The 12,622-nt window shown below is 33.6% G+C and overlaps 1 protein-coding gene and 1 pseudogene across 1 annotated transcript; both read left to right on the top strand.

Moving 5' to 3' along the window:
- The first annotated feature begins 1,686 nt into the window (after positions 1-1,686).
- Positions 1,687-3,782, top strand: LOC116114554. Its single transcript, XM_031400699.1, has 2 exons — positions 1,687-1,784; positions 3,023-3,782. The coding sequence occupies exons 1-2, from the start codon at positions 1,687-1,689 to the stop codon at positions 3,780-3,782; spliced, it is 858 nt and encodes a 285-aa protein (XP_031256559.1).
- A 4,515-nt stretch (positions 3,783-8,297) lies between these two features.
- On the top strand, positions 8,298-9,726 carry LOC116114555 (annotated as a pseudogene).
- Positions 9,727-12,622: the final 2,896 nt, after the last annotated feature.

The raw sequence follows: 12,622 nt of genomic DNA on the forward strand, positions 1-12,622 counted from the left end.
GTGAGATCTGTCACTACCTCTCAGTAGGGTTTATTGTATTATCTGTGCCTTTAGTCAGAATAATATTGAGGCTATGAACATTTCTAGAATGACCACTATATGTGCACATAGGATCCTTACAATCAAGACTTAAAACACTTGATATGCTCGTCATGGTTCCACCATTCTAAGGACACATATATCATAACGTAAGTAAACAAATTCCATGATATAGAAAATTTGCCTTTATTAATGTATAAACATGATGTTCAAAGAGTCAATTACAAGATTATGATTGGCTCTAGGGCACGTATTCTAACATATTCAAAATTGCTGTTTTGAATGTATGCTATGTCTTGATGTATGACTAAGCATGGTGCCCAGTACATGAGCTTTTAACCTATGGATGTATTTAAATCTTTTGGGTATGTATGGTTGTAATTTTAATTTAATTAAAAAGGCATGCGTGTCCTGCCTTTCTCTCTATCTTTTCGATGTACATTTTCTTTTCATCTCACTCCCCTTGAATGTAACTCGAGGTTTCTAAATTTATTAATGTAAAATTAGCGTAGTTTTAGTTTTATTGTAAATTTGAGAGATGTAATTTGCAATGTACTTGAAGATGGAGCAAGGGAGCTGCGATCATACTTGAAGACTCAAGAAGTTTTTAATACATGACCCTAGATTGACTCACTGGTTCCTCTAGGCTTGAGGAAACCAATATTAGTTAGGCCATGTACCGACAAGTTTATTTTATGCTATAGTATGCATTCTAGGTTGATTATATATTTACATATATGTCAAAATACTACAACAATAAATGGCGGGATCGTTAATGATTAAAACTCCTCAATAAAAGTATATTAAGTTGAAAATAATCCAAAGCCTTTCATCCCTATTTGTTTAATCAAATTGCTATTCATTGAAACCTTGTTTGCCAAAGCGAAAGGTACACTTCTACTAGTGGGAGGTTAAATTTCATTGGAGTTTTCCTTAATAGTGATGGGTTCGACTTAAGTAATACATATCTTGCTTGTTCTCCAAAGCGAAGGTTGAAAGATATTGCATTAGAGACATAGTAGAGAAGTGTATTTATTTGTGTACATGGTGACATGTAGTGTCTACTCTACTGATACTAAGAATTGCACTTGAGGATGATGGTTGGTGCCATTGAATTGTACAATTGGTTTGTTGGCTTAACTTACATTTGAGGTTGTTGGTCGACTAGTGTAAATTAAGTTTGCTGACCTACCAAATCAACATATTTTGGCTTGTTCACCAAAGCTAAAGTTTGAAATGGGCAAGATGGGTTCTCGCTCCACTAGGTTGACCAACGAGCCTTCTCGAGTTTAATAGTGAGAGCTATTAGCTTGAGTGAAATAGTGGGAACATTTATTTGATTAAAGACCTAATTAAATAAATTTATAAACATGATAATGACTTTGTTTATTTTGTACTTGTATATTCATAAAGTGAGCAATAACAGCCTATCACTGTGATCGATAACTGAAATAGAAAATAGGGTTGATGGTTCAAATTTCATAGATTGGTATCGAAATCTTAGGATTGTACTTAAGTCTGAAAGGAAATTATATACCATCAATCAATCCGTCTGCTCATCAACTTGATGCCACTCAGGAAGAAAAAGATAGTTATTAAAAGTATCTTAAGGATGTTGACACTGTCCAATGTATTATACTAGCATCGATGACACCTGGATTTCAAAAACAACAAGAAAAGATGGATGTTGCTGCAATTATTATACATCTCAAGGAGCTATTTCAAGAACAAGCTTGTCACGAGAGGTATGAGGTGTCAAAGCAACTATTTAGGATTCGAATGGCAGAGGATGCCTCAGTTAGTCCTCACACGTACTCAAGATGACTGGGTATAAACAGACTTGAGACTTTGGGCTTTGGTTTGGACATTGAGTTGCAAGTTGATTTAATCTTACAGTCCTTACTTGATTCATATTCGTAGTTCATAATGAATTTCAATATGAACGGAATGATGAAGACCCTTGCTAAGCTCCAACTATGTTAGAGACAGTAGAGCAGGACATAAAGAAGTCCAAACCAGTGTAATTAACAAATTGTATGTTGAATGAGCTGGGTTTAGTTAATTTTGAGAAATACATTTAGTTTTTTGTTGAGTTTAATAAATGGGTTTGAAATTAGAAGATGAGATTCCTAGTTTTTTATTTTTTATTTTTTTATGTGGGTTTTGATTTAATCTTGTTTATGTTGACGTATGAGTTAATTAGTTGTTGTTTTAAGTTTGGTTTGATAAATTTTTGTTAGTTATTGAGTTAATTTTGAATGGGTTTAAAGAATTGATGAAACCCTAAGTTGTTGAGATTTGGGGATTTGATTTAATTGTGATATATTGGTTAATTGCTTGATATTTAGAGCTAGATTTGATGAGTTTTCATGGGTTTATGAGTTGAATTTTATTGGGTTAGTAGAAATTGTTTGAAAAACCTAAGTTATAAGCTTTGGGTCTTCGGTTTATAGTAGATGATTTTGATAAATTAAGTTTTAACTGTTGTTTAAGTTGAAGAATTGGAAGGTTTTAAGGTTAGCCCCTGTTAATTCTTGAATTTTGTGTTGGGATTTTTGGATTTGTAATTGCAAATTACAAATTATTTTCTTTTTTCAGTTATGGATAAGTTTGTAATCCAAAGAAAGTTTTCTAATGAGGAACCATCAATTGAAAAAAAAATAAGACATCACGATAGTATTCATAATAAGCCTATGAAATTTAGCTCAAGACAAACATATGTTGAGCTTAACTTGAGTAGCCTTCTTGTAGATCCTAGATTAGGGATTAAAATTTTAGAATAGCATCCTAATGATAGAGACAAAATGAGAAGGGCCTACTTGCAAAAAGGATCTTGCCAACCACACAATCATAATCTTAAAAAGCGAAAAATTGGGAATTTAATGCGTCGTTTTAAACCTAATTGGTATAAAGAATATGCAAATTGGTTGAAGTACAGTGTAGAAAAAAAGGTTGCTTTTTGTTTGTGTTGTTATCTTTCTAGACTTGAGATTGGAAAACAAGCAGGCGATGACTCCTTTATTAGTGAAGGTTCTGATGCTTGGAATAAAAAAGATAGATTGGATATTCATGTTAATGATACTAGTGCTTCTTGCGATATATCTGTGAAAGAGCAAAAGATTGTTTTGTTACGTTATGTTGACAATAAAGGACATGTAGTTGAGAGATTTCTTGGCATTATTCATGTTAATGATTCAAAGGCTTCTTCTCTTAAGCTGTCAATTGATTTATTATTTTCCAAGCATGGATTAAGTATATCAAGGGTAAGAGAGCAAGGTTATTATAGAGCTAGTAACATGAGAGGTGAGTTTAGTGGGTTAAAAAGTTTGATCATGAGGGAGAATGAATCAACATATTATATTCATTGTTTTGCTCATCAACTTCAAATTACTCTTGTTACTATTGCAAAAAACGATGTTCAAGTAAGAAGTATTTTTAACATGTTAGTTGATCTAGTAAAGGTTGTTGGAGCTTTTTGTAAGTGGCGAGATATCTTTCGAGAATGTCAAGTTGCTCATGTCTCTGAAGCATATGCAAATGGTAAACTTACAAGTGGACGTGGACTGAATCAAGAAGCTATGCTTAAAAGAGCAGGAGATACACGTTGGGGTTTACACTATGGTACGCTTGCATCTTTGATTGTTATGTTTCCATCCGTGGTAGATGTTCTTGATTATGTTGTTGATGATGGTTTAGATCCTAAACAAAGAGCTCAAGCTTCTACTTTGTTAAAGTTTATATAGTCTTTTGATTTCATATTTAGCTTACATTTGATGAAGACTCTGTTAGGCATTACAAATGAATTATCAAATGCCTTACAAAGAAAAGATCAAGATATTGCTAATGCAATGAAACTATTGAAGTTATCAAAACAAAGACTACAAATGTTAAGAGATGATGGATGGGATGGTTTGTTAACTAAAGTTTCTTCATTTTGTAAAGAAAACAATATTTTTGACTCAGATATGAATGACAATTTTCAAATGAAAGGGCTATCGCAATGCAAAGTTCATCAAGTTACAAATTTACATCATTATAAGGTGGAATGTTTTTATGCTACCATTAGTTTACAACTCCAAGAGCTTAATAGTCGTTTTAATAAGTTGAATACAAAGTTGCTTCTTTGTGTAGCATTTTTAAGTCCAAATGATTCATTTTATGCTTTTGACATAGAGAAAATCATCCGTCTTTCTCAGTTTTATCCATGTGACTTTTCATCAATAATGGAGCTTGTGTTACTGGACAATCAGTTGTATATTTATATTCTTGATATGTGCTCTAATAATGATTTTTTTGACATTATATGGAACTAGTGCTCTTGCTAAAAGGTTGGTTGAAACAAAGAAGAACATGGTGTATCACTTGGTTTATTTACTTGTGAAATTAATATTGATATTATCTATTGTAACTTGAAGCATTAAAAGAGCATTTTCTGCGATAAAGATTGTGAAAACTCAACTATGAAATCGAATAGGAGATCAATTTTTAAATGATTGTCTTATTACATATATTAAGAGAGAGATATTTGATAGTATTGTCAATGAACCAACTATACAATGTTTTTAGGATATGAAAAATCGTCAAAGAAAGCTATAGAACTGATAATTTGGTATGTATAATTTTTAAAATTAAATTTTTAGATTAAATATTTTTATGTTTATTACTTCAAAATATATTTTATTGTAAATTTATTAACTTAGATCTTTTGAACCCACTAACTAAAAATACTGGCTACGTCCCTGGTCATACTTAAGTGACTTTGGCCATTGGGAGGTGTCATATCTCGAATGTGCAAAATGCCTTTGGCCACACTCCACTGTGTAGCTAACCTCAAGGTTTACCATTTTAAGTGGCATGTGCCACTCTAATGAGAACTTAACTTACTGGTATTTTTTGCGAGATCATGGTTTTGCAACAGACTTTTATTCACACTCCTCTTCTTGGCCAACTCTACCCCTCATGCTGTCAACTTGAGCGTTTGTCCTACTTCAAGGGAACTCGTTGTCGGTGTGCGATCAATAAAGTCTTGGCGTTTTTCTAATGTGCGGCCATCTTCTTCGCCATCCTCTGCTTTGATGTTGACGCTATCCCAGTAAAAGAGTTGGGGCTCTTATCAATCTTATATGACCAAGATTGCTCTGGCTCACGTTACAGGGTTTGTAATGTTAATTTTCCTTGATCAGTCTATAGTGCTTGCTCTCTCAAATCAAGTCTCTGGTGTGCTCAAAGGCTATACTCCCGAACCACAATAAAGTAACATTTTATTGATACTATGCTCAAGAATAAGGAAACATTTATTCATCAAAATCCCGGCCTAAATATTTTGCGGCCAATAGTGACAAACTCTACCAACCATATTTTAAAAAGATCACTAGTAATCTTTTCTCAGCATCTCAACGTTCCAGGGTCGTTTCACTACCTCACCGTTGACGTGGCCTAGCCTGTACGTCCCCGCTCAAATTACCCTTTTGACAGGGTAAGGGTTTGTCTTCCCAGTTATGACCTAATATGCTTTCTGGGAAATCCTGAATGTTTAGGGTGATTTTGTGCAAAACCGAATCTCCTTCAAAGAATTTTCTTGGCTTGACTCTAGCGCCATAGTAGCGAGTAATCTTCTCTTGGTGTGCTATGACTCTGAGAGCTGATTGTGCCTGTCGTTCTTCTAGTAGGTCTATCTCTTAAGAAAGCAGATTTATATTTTCATCCTCACTAAAGTGCTAAGTTCTCAGGTAGGGCAAACCTATTTCGACGGGAATGACAACTTCTGCTCCAAAGGCCAGATCAAAAGGAGTTTCTTTGGTAGTAGTGCTATAAGTGGTTTTATAGGCCTACAAGGCTTGTTGTGGCTCGTCGACCTATGCACATTCAGGGTGTGGTTTATGGCTTTGTTGGTCGCCTGTACTTGCTGGTGTGCTTTAGGATGCGATGGGGAAGATAATTTATGGTCAATTCTAAGTTCTTGGGTAACTGTTTGAATGTGGATATTTTAACTGGTAAGAAATGAGTTTGCTTTATGTTGGAATTGTTTGAATGTGGATATTTTAACTGGTATGAAATGAGTTTGCTTTATGTTGGAATTGTTTGAGTTCTTTTGCTATTTAGTTTACTTTTTGATACTGTGGAAAAATACATTTTATTTCATAGATATGAATTATGATATGTTTTTTTTGGTTGCAATCTTGTTTGTAGAAAAGAAACTAGTTAGAGAAGTTGTTACCACATCCTTTAAACAATAGAAAATTGAGTATTGATGGCAGTGGGTCCACTAGGGTGGTTGGCAGTGGAGCGGCTGGGCATTCACCAACCCCAAACCCACTCTATTCCCCGATTTAATTATATATAAACTATATAAATAATCACACTAAACATAAATGACATTATAATTAAGGAAACCATTACTATATAGTATTAATGTTCTAAATAAAAATAACCATAATGTATTGTAGCAATAGTAAAAAGTAAGAAGTCATAACCAAAACAATTAAGAATAAAAACTAAATTGTTAAATAATTTCTAATGTGTTGTACCATCATTTATTTCCTGGCGTCTTTCTGATTTCTTTTCATGAGAAATCATTAAGACTTCATTCTTTTAAAATGTGAAATAAAAAAATATGCATTAATTATAAAAATTATATTTTATAATAAAAATATTTTATATTTAATTTTATAACGGGGAATAAAGTGTGTTTTGGGGTGGGGAGTGCTAAATCCATCCCCTTTCCATTTCAACATGGGGAATTAATTTGCTCCTCATATCCACCTCATTCCCTAAATTAACCCCCCCACGAGTACCCAAACCGGTGAGGCATTTTCTCATCTCTAAAATTGAGTTAATTAGAATTATTTTCTTGGAGGCATTCGCTAAGTACAAAGCTAGTACCTTGAATAATTGATATAGCAATTTGCCTCTGTTATTACTTATTTATATTGGTATCTTTTCCCTATCTAATTAACACTTGGTCAATTAATTTAAACAATAAAACTTTAACTGAATATCTATAACATGATAAATTTTTATTTCAAACACCTAAATTGAAACATTGTTATTTAGTGATATTTTAGGAGAGAAATTACAATCGTTTTAATCTTTCCATTGTTAATTGAATTCGACCAACGTGAGGCTCGAGAAGGTTAGTTATATATTTTCATAAATGTGCCAATTGATGTAGCACGTTTATATCACTTATCACATGATCTTATCATTAATGTGATGTTGATAAATCAATTGCTATATCACTTAGACACTTATCTTTTAAGAGTGGTATTATTATTTTAACTGTATTTAAATTCAAATTATACACCTCTTAAAAGAAATTAAATGTTTTATGGAACATTCTTTCTAATAAAAATTTATGTGCTTTTAATTATTTATAAATTTTTTATTTAAAAATTAACAATAAGTTTCTATTGAGGTTTAGTTTAATTGGACCGCTTGAATAAAGAATTCTCTTTTTATGAAATTTCAATGAGATGTAAATAAATATTTTTACTTTTCATCCAAAAACTTGAGCTTGTGTAACCTTTTACAAAAATTTACGTCACTATCAACTTTTAAGACCCTAAACATTGAACTTCTCATATTCAAATTTACAATGCATTAAAAAAAAAAAAATAAAAAAATCTTTAGAATTAACAGTAGCACACATGGGCTGGACCAGCATTTATTCAAAGTCATTTTACACTTAAATAGGTCCATTAATTGTGATAGAAATAGTGGAATAATTTTAGACTTTTTATTAATAATAATGTTAGGTTTACAATATTCTCTTACAACTTTTAATATGACAGCTCATCATTAGTTAGCTTGTAAATGGACAAACGAGACGTATACAAGCAGACAAGACTTATTTTATAAGTTGAGCAATGACGAACTACTACATCGAGTTTGTAAGAGAATGTTGTAAGATTGAGTTGTGAACCTAACATTACTCTTTCATTAATGCATGAAAAGCCTAAAATTTATTGACAAATTATAAAGTGTGATCCATGTGATGACATCGACACTCAAATGTTGTAATATAACAGCTCATCATTAGTTAGTAGAAACCTCGTCTAACAAATACACATACTTATGATGTGATCCATGTGATGACATCGACACTCAAATACAAAATTATGGTCCTAAAAAAAATAAATACGCAACATTCATATTAAAACATTCCACGCAACTATATAATATTCATGGGGAAAGATCGCAAGACCATTTTATATAAACCAAACACAATTGAATCACTACATCAAAGCCATTTTGAATCAATGACTAACCATCAAGACAACCAAAACCATAGCCAAAATAGTCTCAGGGTGAATCGACAAGAAGAAGAAGTGGTTGTTGTGATGGTGCCACTTCCAGCTCAAGGCCATCTCAATCAACTCCTCCAACTTGCCCGCCTCATTCTCTCATATAATATTCCCGTTCATTACGTTGGCGCCGCCTCCCACAACCACCAGGCCAAGCTTCGGGTCCAAGGCTGGAACCCTCGCATCTCTTTCAACATCCATTTTCATGACTTTGAAATTCCTCCAATCTTGTCTCCTCTTCTTGACCCCAACGAATAATGCAAATTTCCATCTCATCTACAACCATGTTTCGATGTCTCAAAGCGGCTTCGGGCTCCTCTGGCTCAACTTTTACGTGCGCTTTCTTCACAGGCGAGAAGAGTGATTGTCATTCATGACTCCATGATGGGCTCTGCGATTCAAGAAGTTCGTTTAATCCCCAGTGTAGAAGCTTATTGTTTCCATAGCGTGTCAGCTTTTGCTGTTGTACATATGGGAAACAATGGGCAACTCCGTAGAGGCCAATGATGTAATCCCAAAAGACATCCCATCCCTAGAATGTTGCTTCACCAATGAGTTCTTGGATTCCATTGCTTTTGAATACGACTACCGGAAGTTCAATTCTGGATTTATTTATAACACATGCAGACTGATAGAAGGCGCTTCCATGGATTTGCTTGAGAGAGTAACCGTGGCCGAAAACATTAAGAATTGGGCTTTAGGGCCATTCAACCCAGTTATAATACCTCAGAATAAAAGCTCGAATAGCAGGAATTTTTGCTTGGAATGGCTAGATAAATAAGCATCAAACTCAGTGATATATGTGTCTTTTGGGACAACAAGTACCACGAACAATGAGCAGATCAAAGAGCTTGCCTTTGGCTTGAAGCAAAGCAATCAAAAGTTCATTTGGGTACTGAGAGATGCGGACAAAGGAGATGTTTTCAACGGAGAAGAGAGAAGAGCTGAGCTCCCAATAGGGTATGAAGATTCTGTAAAGGATATGGGATTTATAGTGAGAGAGTGGGCACCTCAACTGGAAATTTTAGCTCATCCTGCAACAGGCGGATTCATGAGTCACTGTGGCTGGAATTCTTGCATGGAGAGTATAAGCATGGGAGTTCCAATAGGGGCATGGCCAATGCACTCTGATCAGCCCAGAAACACAGTGCTTATAACACAAGTGCTAAAAGTTGGCATTGTTGTTAGGGACTGGGCTCACAGACAAGAGATAGTGACATCAAATATGGTCGAAACAGCTGTGAAAAGATTAATGGGATGTAAAGAGGGAGATGAGATGCGGAAGAAAGCTGCAGAATATGGTAGCAAAGTGCGACAATCAATGGGTGAAGGTGGAGTTTCTCGCTTGGAGTTTGATTCCTTCATTGCTCATATCACTAGATAATTAAGTTGGTTTGTTGTCACTAGCTAGATCTGAAATTTCGTTTTACTGTGTTAGTTTTTTATTCAATGAAGTGGATGGAGTTCAGGATGTACTCCTTTTGTTGTGAGGTAGCGAGATTACATGAGTAATTGACTTTATCTGATATCAAGAAACGTTATAAATTACGAAATAGATGAACCTGATGGTGAGATTGAAATTTATTTAACCCATCTTTCTTTTAAATTACCTGCTTTTGAGATATATTAATTTCCAGCAGTAATATATATATATATATATATAGACACGGGGCCTGACCCAAGAATGAAACTTACGAGGTGAAAGGTTAAGGTAACAATTAACATAAATATAAATAAAAATAAATGCAAATATTTGTATTAACAAAATTCTCATTAACTAATATATTTATAATTGTCCTCTATAAGATTTCATTTTTTGAAAATATTGAATAATGACTTCATTATCAATACTATTAAATACATCATTCTCTATATACACAACTAAACATTCAATTATTAATCACTCATTCCATTTCACAAACGATTCTTCAAAATTCATTGCTGAAAATGCTCTCTCTATACTAGTAGTGGCAACCGGTAAAATCAATGCTAATTTTATCAACAGATAAACTAATGGAAACACTCTATTCTTTGTAGTTTCAACCATCGCTCTTGCAAGATCTCCAATCCCATTCAATTCCATAAATTTGACATTAGAACATACATCCAAAATGTAAATATCAAATTGAGAATCAAGTGTTATGAGTTCTACGTTAGAAAAATATTTTGGATAAAGTTCAGTAAGACGCATCAATTTTTGCTTATCAAAAGCAATAAAATTTTCATTTGGACATAAGCATGCCAAACAAATAAGTAATTCAGTGTTTACCTCATTGAAACAATTATTCAACTCTTGAAGTTGCATATCTAAGACACTATAAAATACTTCAATACAATAATTATGCACGTTTGTGATACTTTTAGTCTTCCGTTGTGATTGCCCTTGAATAAAAAATTTGTCATCTTTATTTGGAATATCAATGTCATGTTTGGTACAAAAAGAACAAACTTTGCTAAGTAAATTCTCTCATCCACTATCACTAATCAATTGTACAACTAGCTTACACGCTTTAACCAAATTCACAACATTTACAATATCTTGATCTTTTTTTTGTAGTGCTTAAGAAAATTCATTTGTAAAGCTAAGTAAATCTTTCATCATAAATAGACTAAACATAAAATTAAATGATTGCATTAATTTCAATATATTATTAGAGAAAAATAGGGATTGAAGAGATGGAGTGGGGCACGCTGGGCAAGAGAAAAAGTTGGGATTGGGAAAAAAAGGGAATGATATTATTAGAGAAAGTAAAAAATTTTAATTAATTTAATTTACTGTAATTTTGTAATTTAGTTTTTTTATGGGGAAAAATTTAACAAATTAAAAAAAAAAAAATCAAATTGGTCACTTGACCCCATGTGGGTCCGCCCCTATATATATATTCATGGCCCTATGACCGATCCTAGCCAATTTGGGATTGGACCTTGCCCTGCCCACCTCTACTGGGAATGTTTAGGAAAATGTGTTTGGTTAGGTTGTAATAAATTGGTGGGTATGTTATATTGATATATTTGGTTAGAAGGATAAATTGGTGGGCATGTTTATAGATTACTAAATAGCCCTCCTTTTTAAATATTAATACAATACTATTTTTATTATTATTTCTTGAATTATTTTATTTAACCCCTTACATTTGAAATTTTGCTAAAACATAGTCATATAAAAGTTTAATTTGTAACAAAATCACCTCCACTCACCCCAAGCTACTGCTAGCCGTTGGCCACCATTGCTGACCACTGCCGGCAGTCTCCATAACGGTGGATGACCAACTAGATCTAACCGGTTGTGCATCGATCTAGTCATTTTCGGCAAGATCAATGGCCGAAAACGGCCAGATGGTTGTGGATCTGGCTGGAAATGGTTAGAACTATTCTGGCCATTTCAGATTAGTATGTGTTAACGACAATATCTGTGGCCATTGTGTGCCATTGATTTGGCCATTAATTGCCAGATATATTTTGGCGTCATGCACCGAAAATCTAGGCGTTAATGACTAGATCTATTCCGTTTCTATTCCAATTAGAATAGATATGGTCGTTTTCAGCCATTGATCTGGCTGGACAATGGTTGGCCAACAGCCGACGGTGGTGGCTAGTAGGCAGCGGTGGTCTTGGGTGGCCTACAATTTGTTTTAAATATAAGGGTATTATTGTCCAAAAACTAAATTAGTTAGGGGTAAAATTTTAATGGCAAGTTCATGTAAATTAATTTCAAAATATGGGCAATATTGTTCAAAAAATTTAATAGTTAAGGGTGAAATTGTAACAAAATTAAGGTTACCAAGTAATTTTAACCCTAAACCCTAAACCCTAAACCCTAAACCTAAGAAAATGGAGGTATTCAGATTACCACCTATATAACCAATAGTAATTACTATTAGTTTTGGAATATATCTAAAATCTTATATTACTTAACAACAAAACGTGGTAATATAAGTAATATAAGCTGACATTACCTTAGTAATGGAGGATAACCCCCAACCAAACAACCCCTAAAATGCTCATGACTATAGAACTCCATTAGAAGCTAGAATGACTCCACCTAAAATCCAACCATATAGATCCCTTATGTGCAGAAAATTTGGATTGAGGAAGTGACAAAGGAAATGCACGAGGATGTTTCACTACAACATTATGCATTTCTAGCCATGGTGTTCATTGTAGCAGTGACAATTAGGATTTGAGAGAGATAAGAGAAAGATCAGAAAAGAGAAAAATTACTGAGATCTAACTATATTATTATTGAAGTTAGTTACAAGTCATGTTTATATAGCAGGAGC

This window comes from Pistacia vera, unplaced genomic scaffold (assembly GCF_008641045.1).
Source record: "Pistacia vera cultivar Batoury unplaced genomic scaffold, PisVer_v2 Contig713, whole genome shotgun sequence".
In the NCBI taxonomy this organism is placed as follows: Eukaryota; Viridiplantae; Streptophyta; class Magnoliopsida; order Sapindales; family Anacardiaceae; genus Pistacia; species Pistacia vera.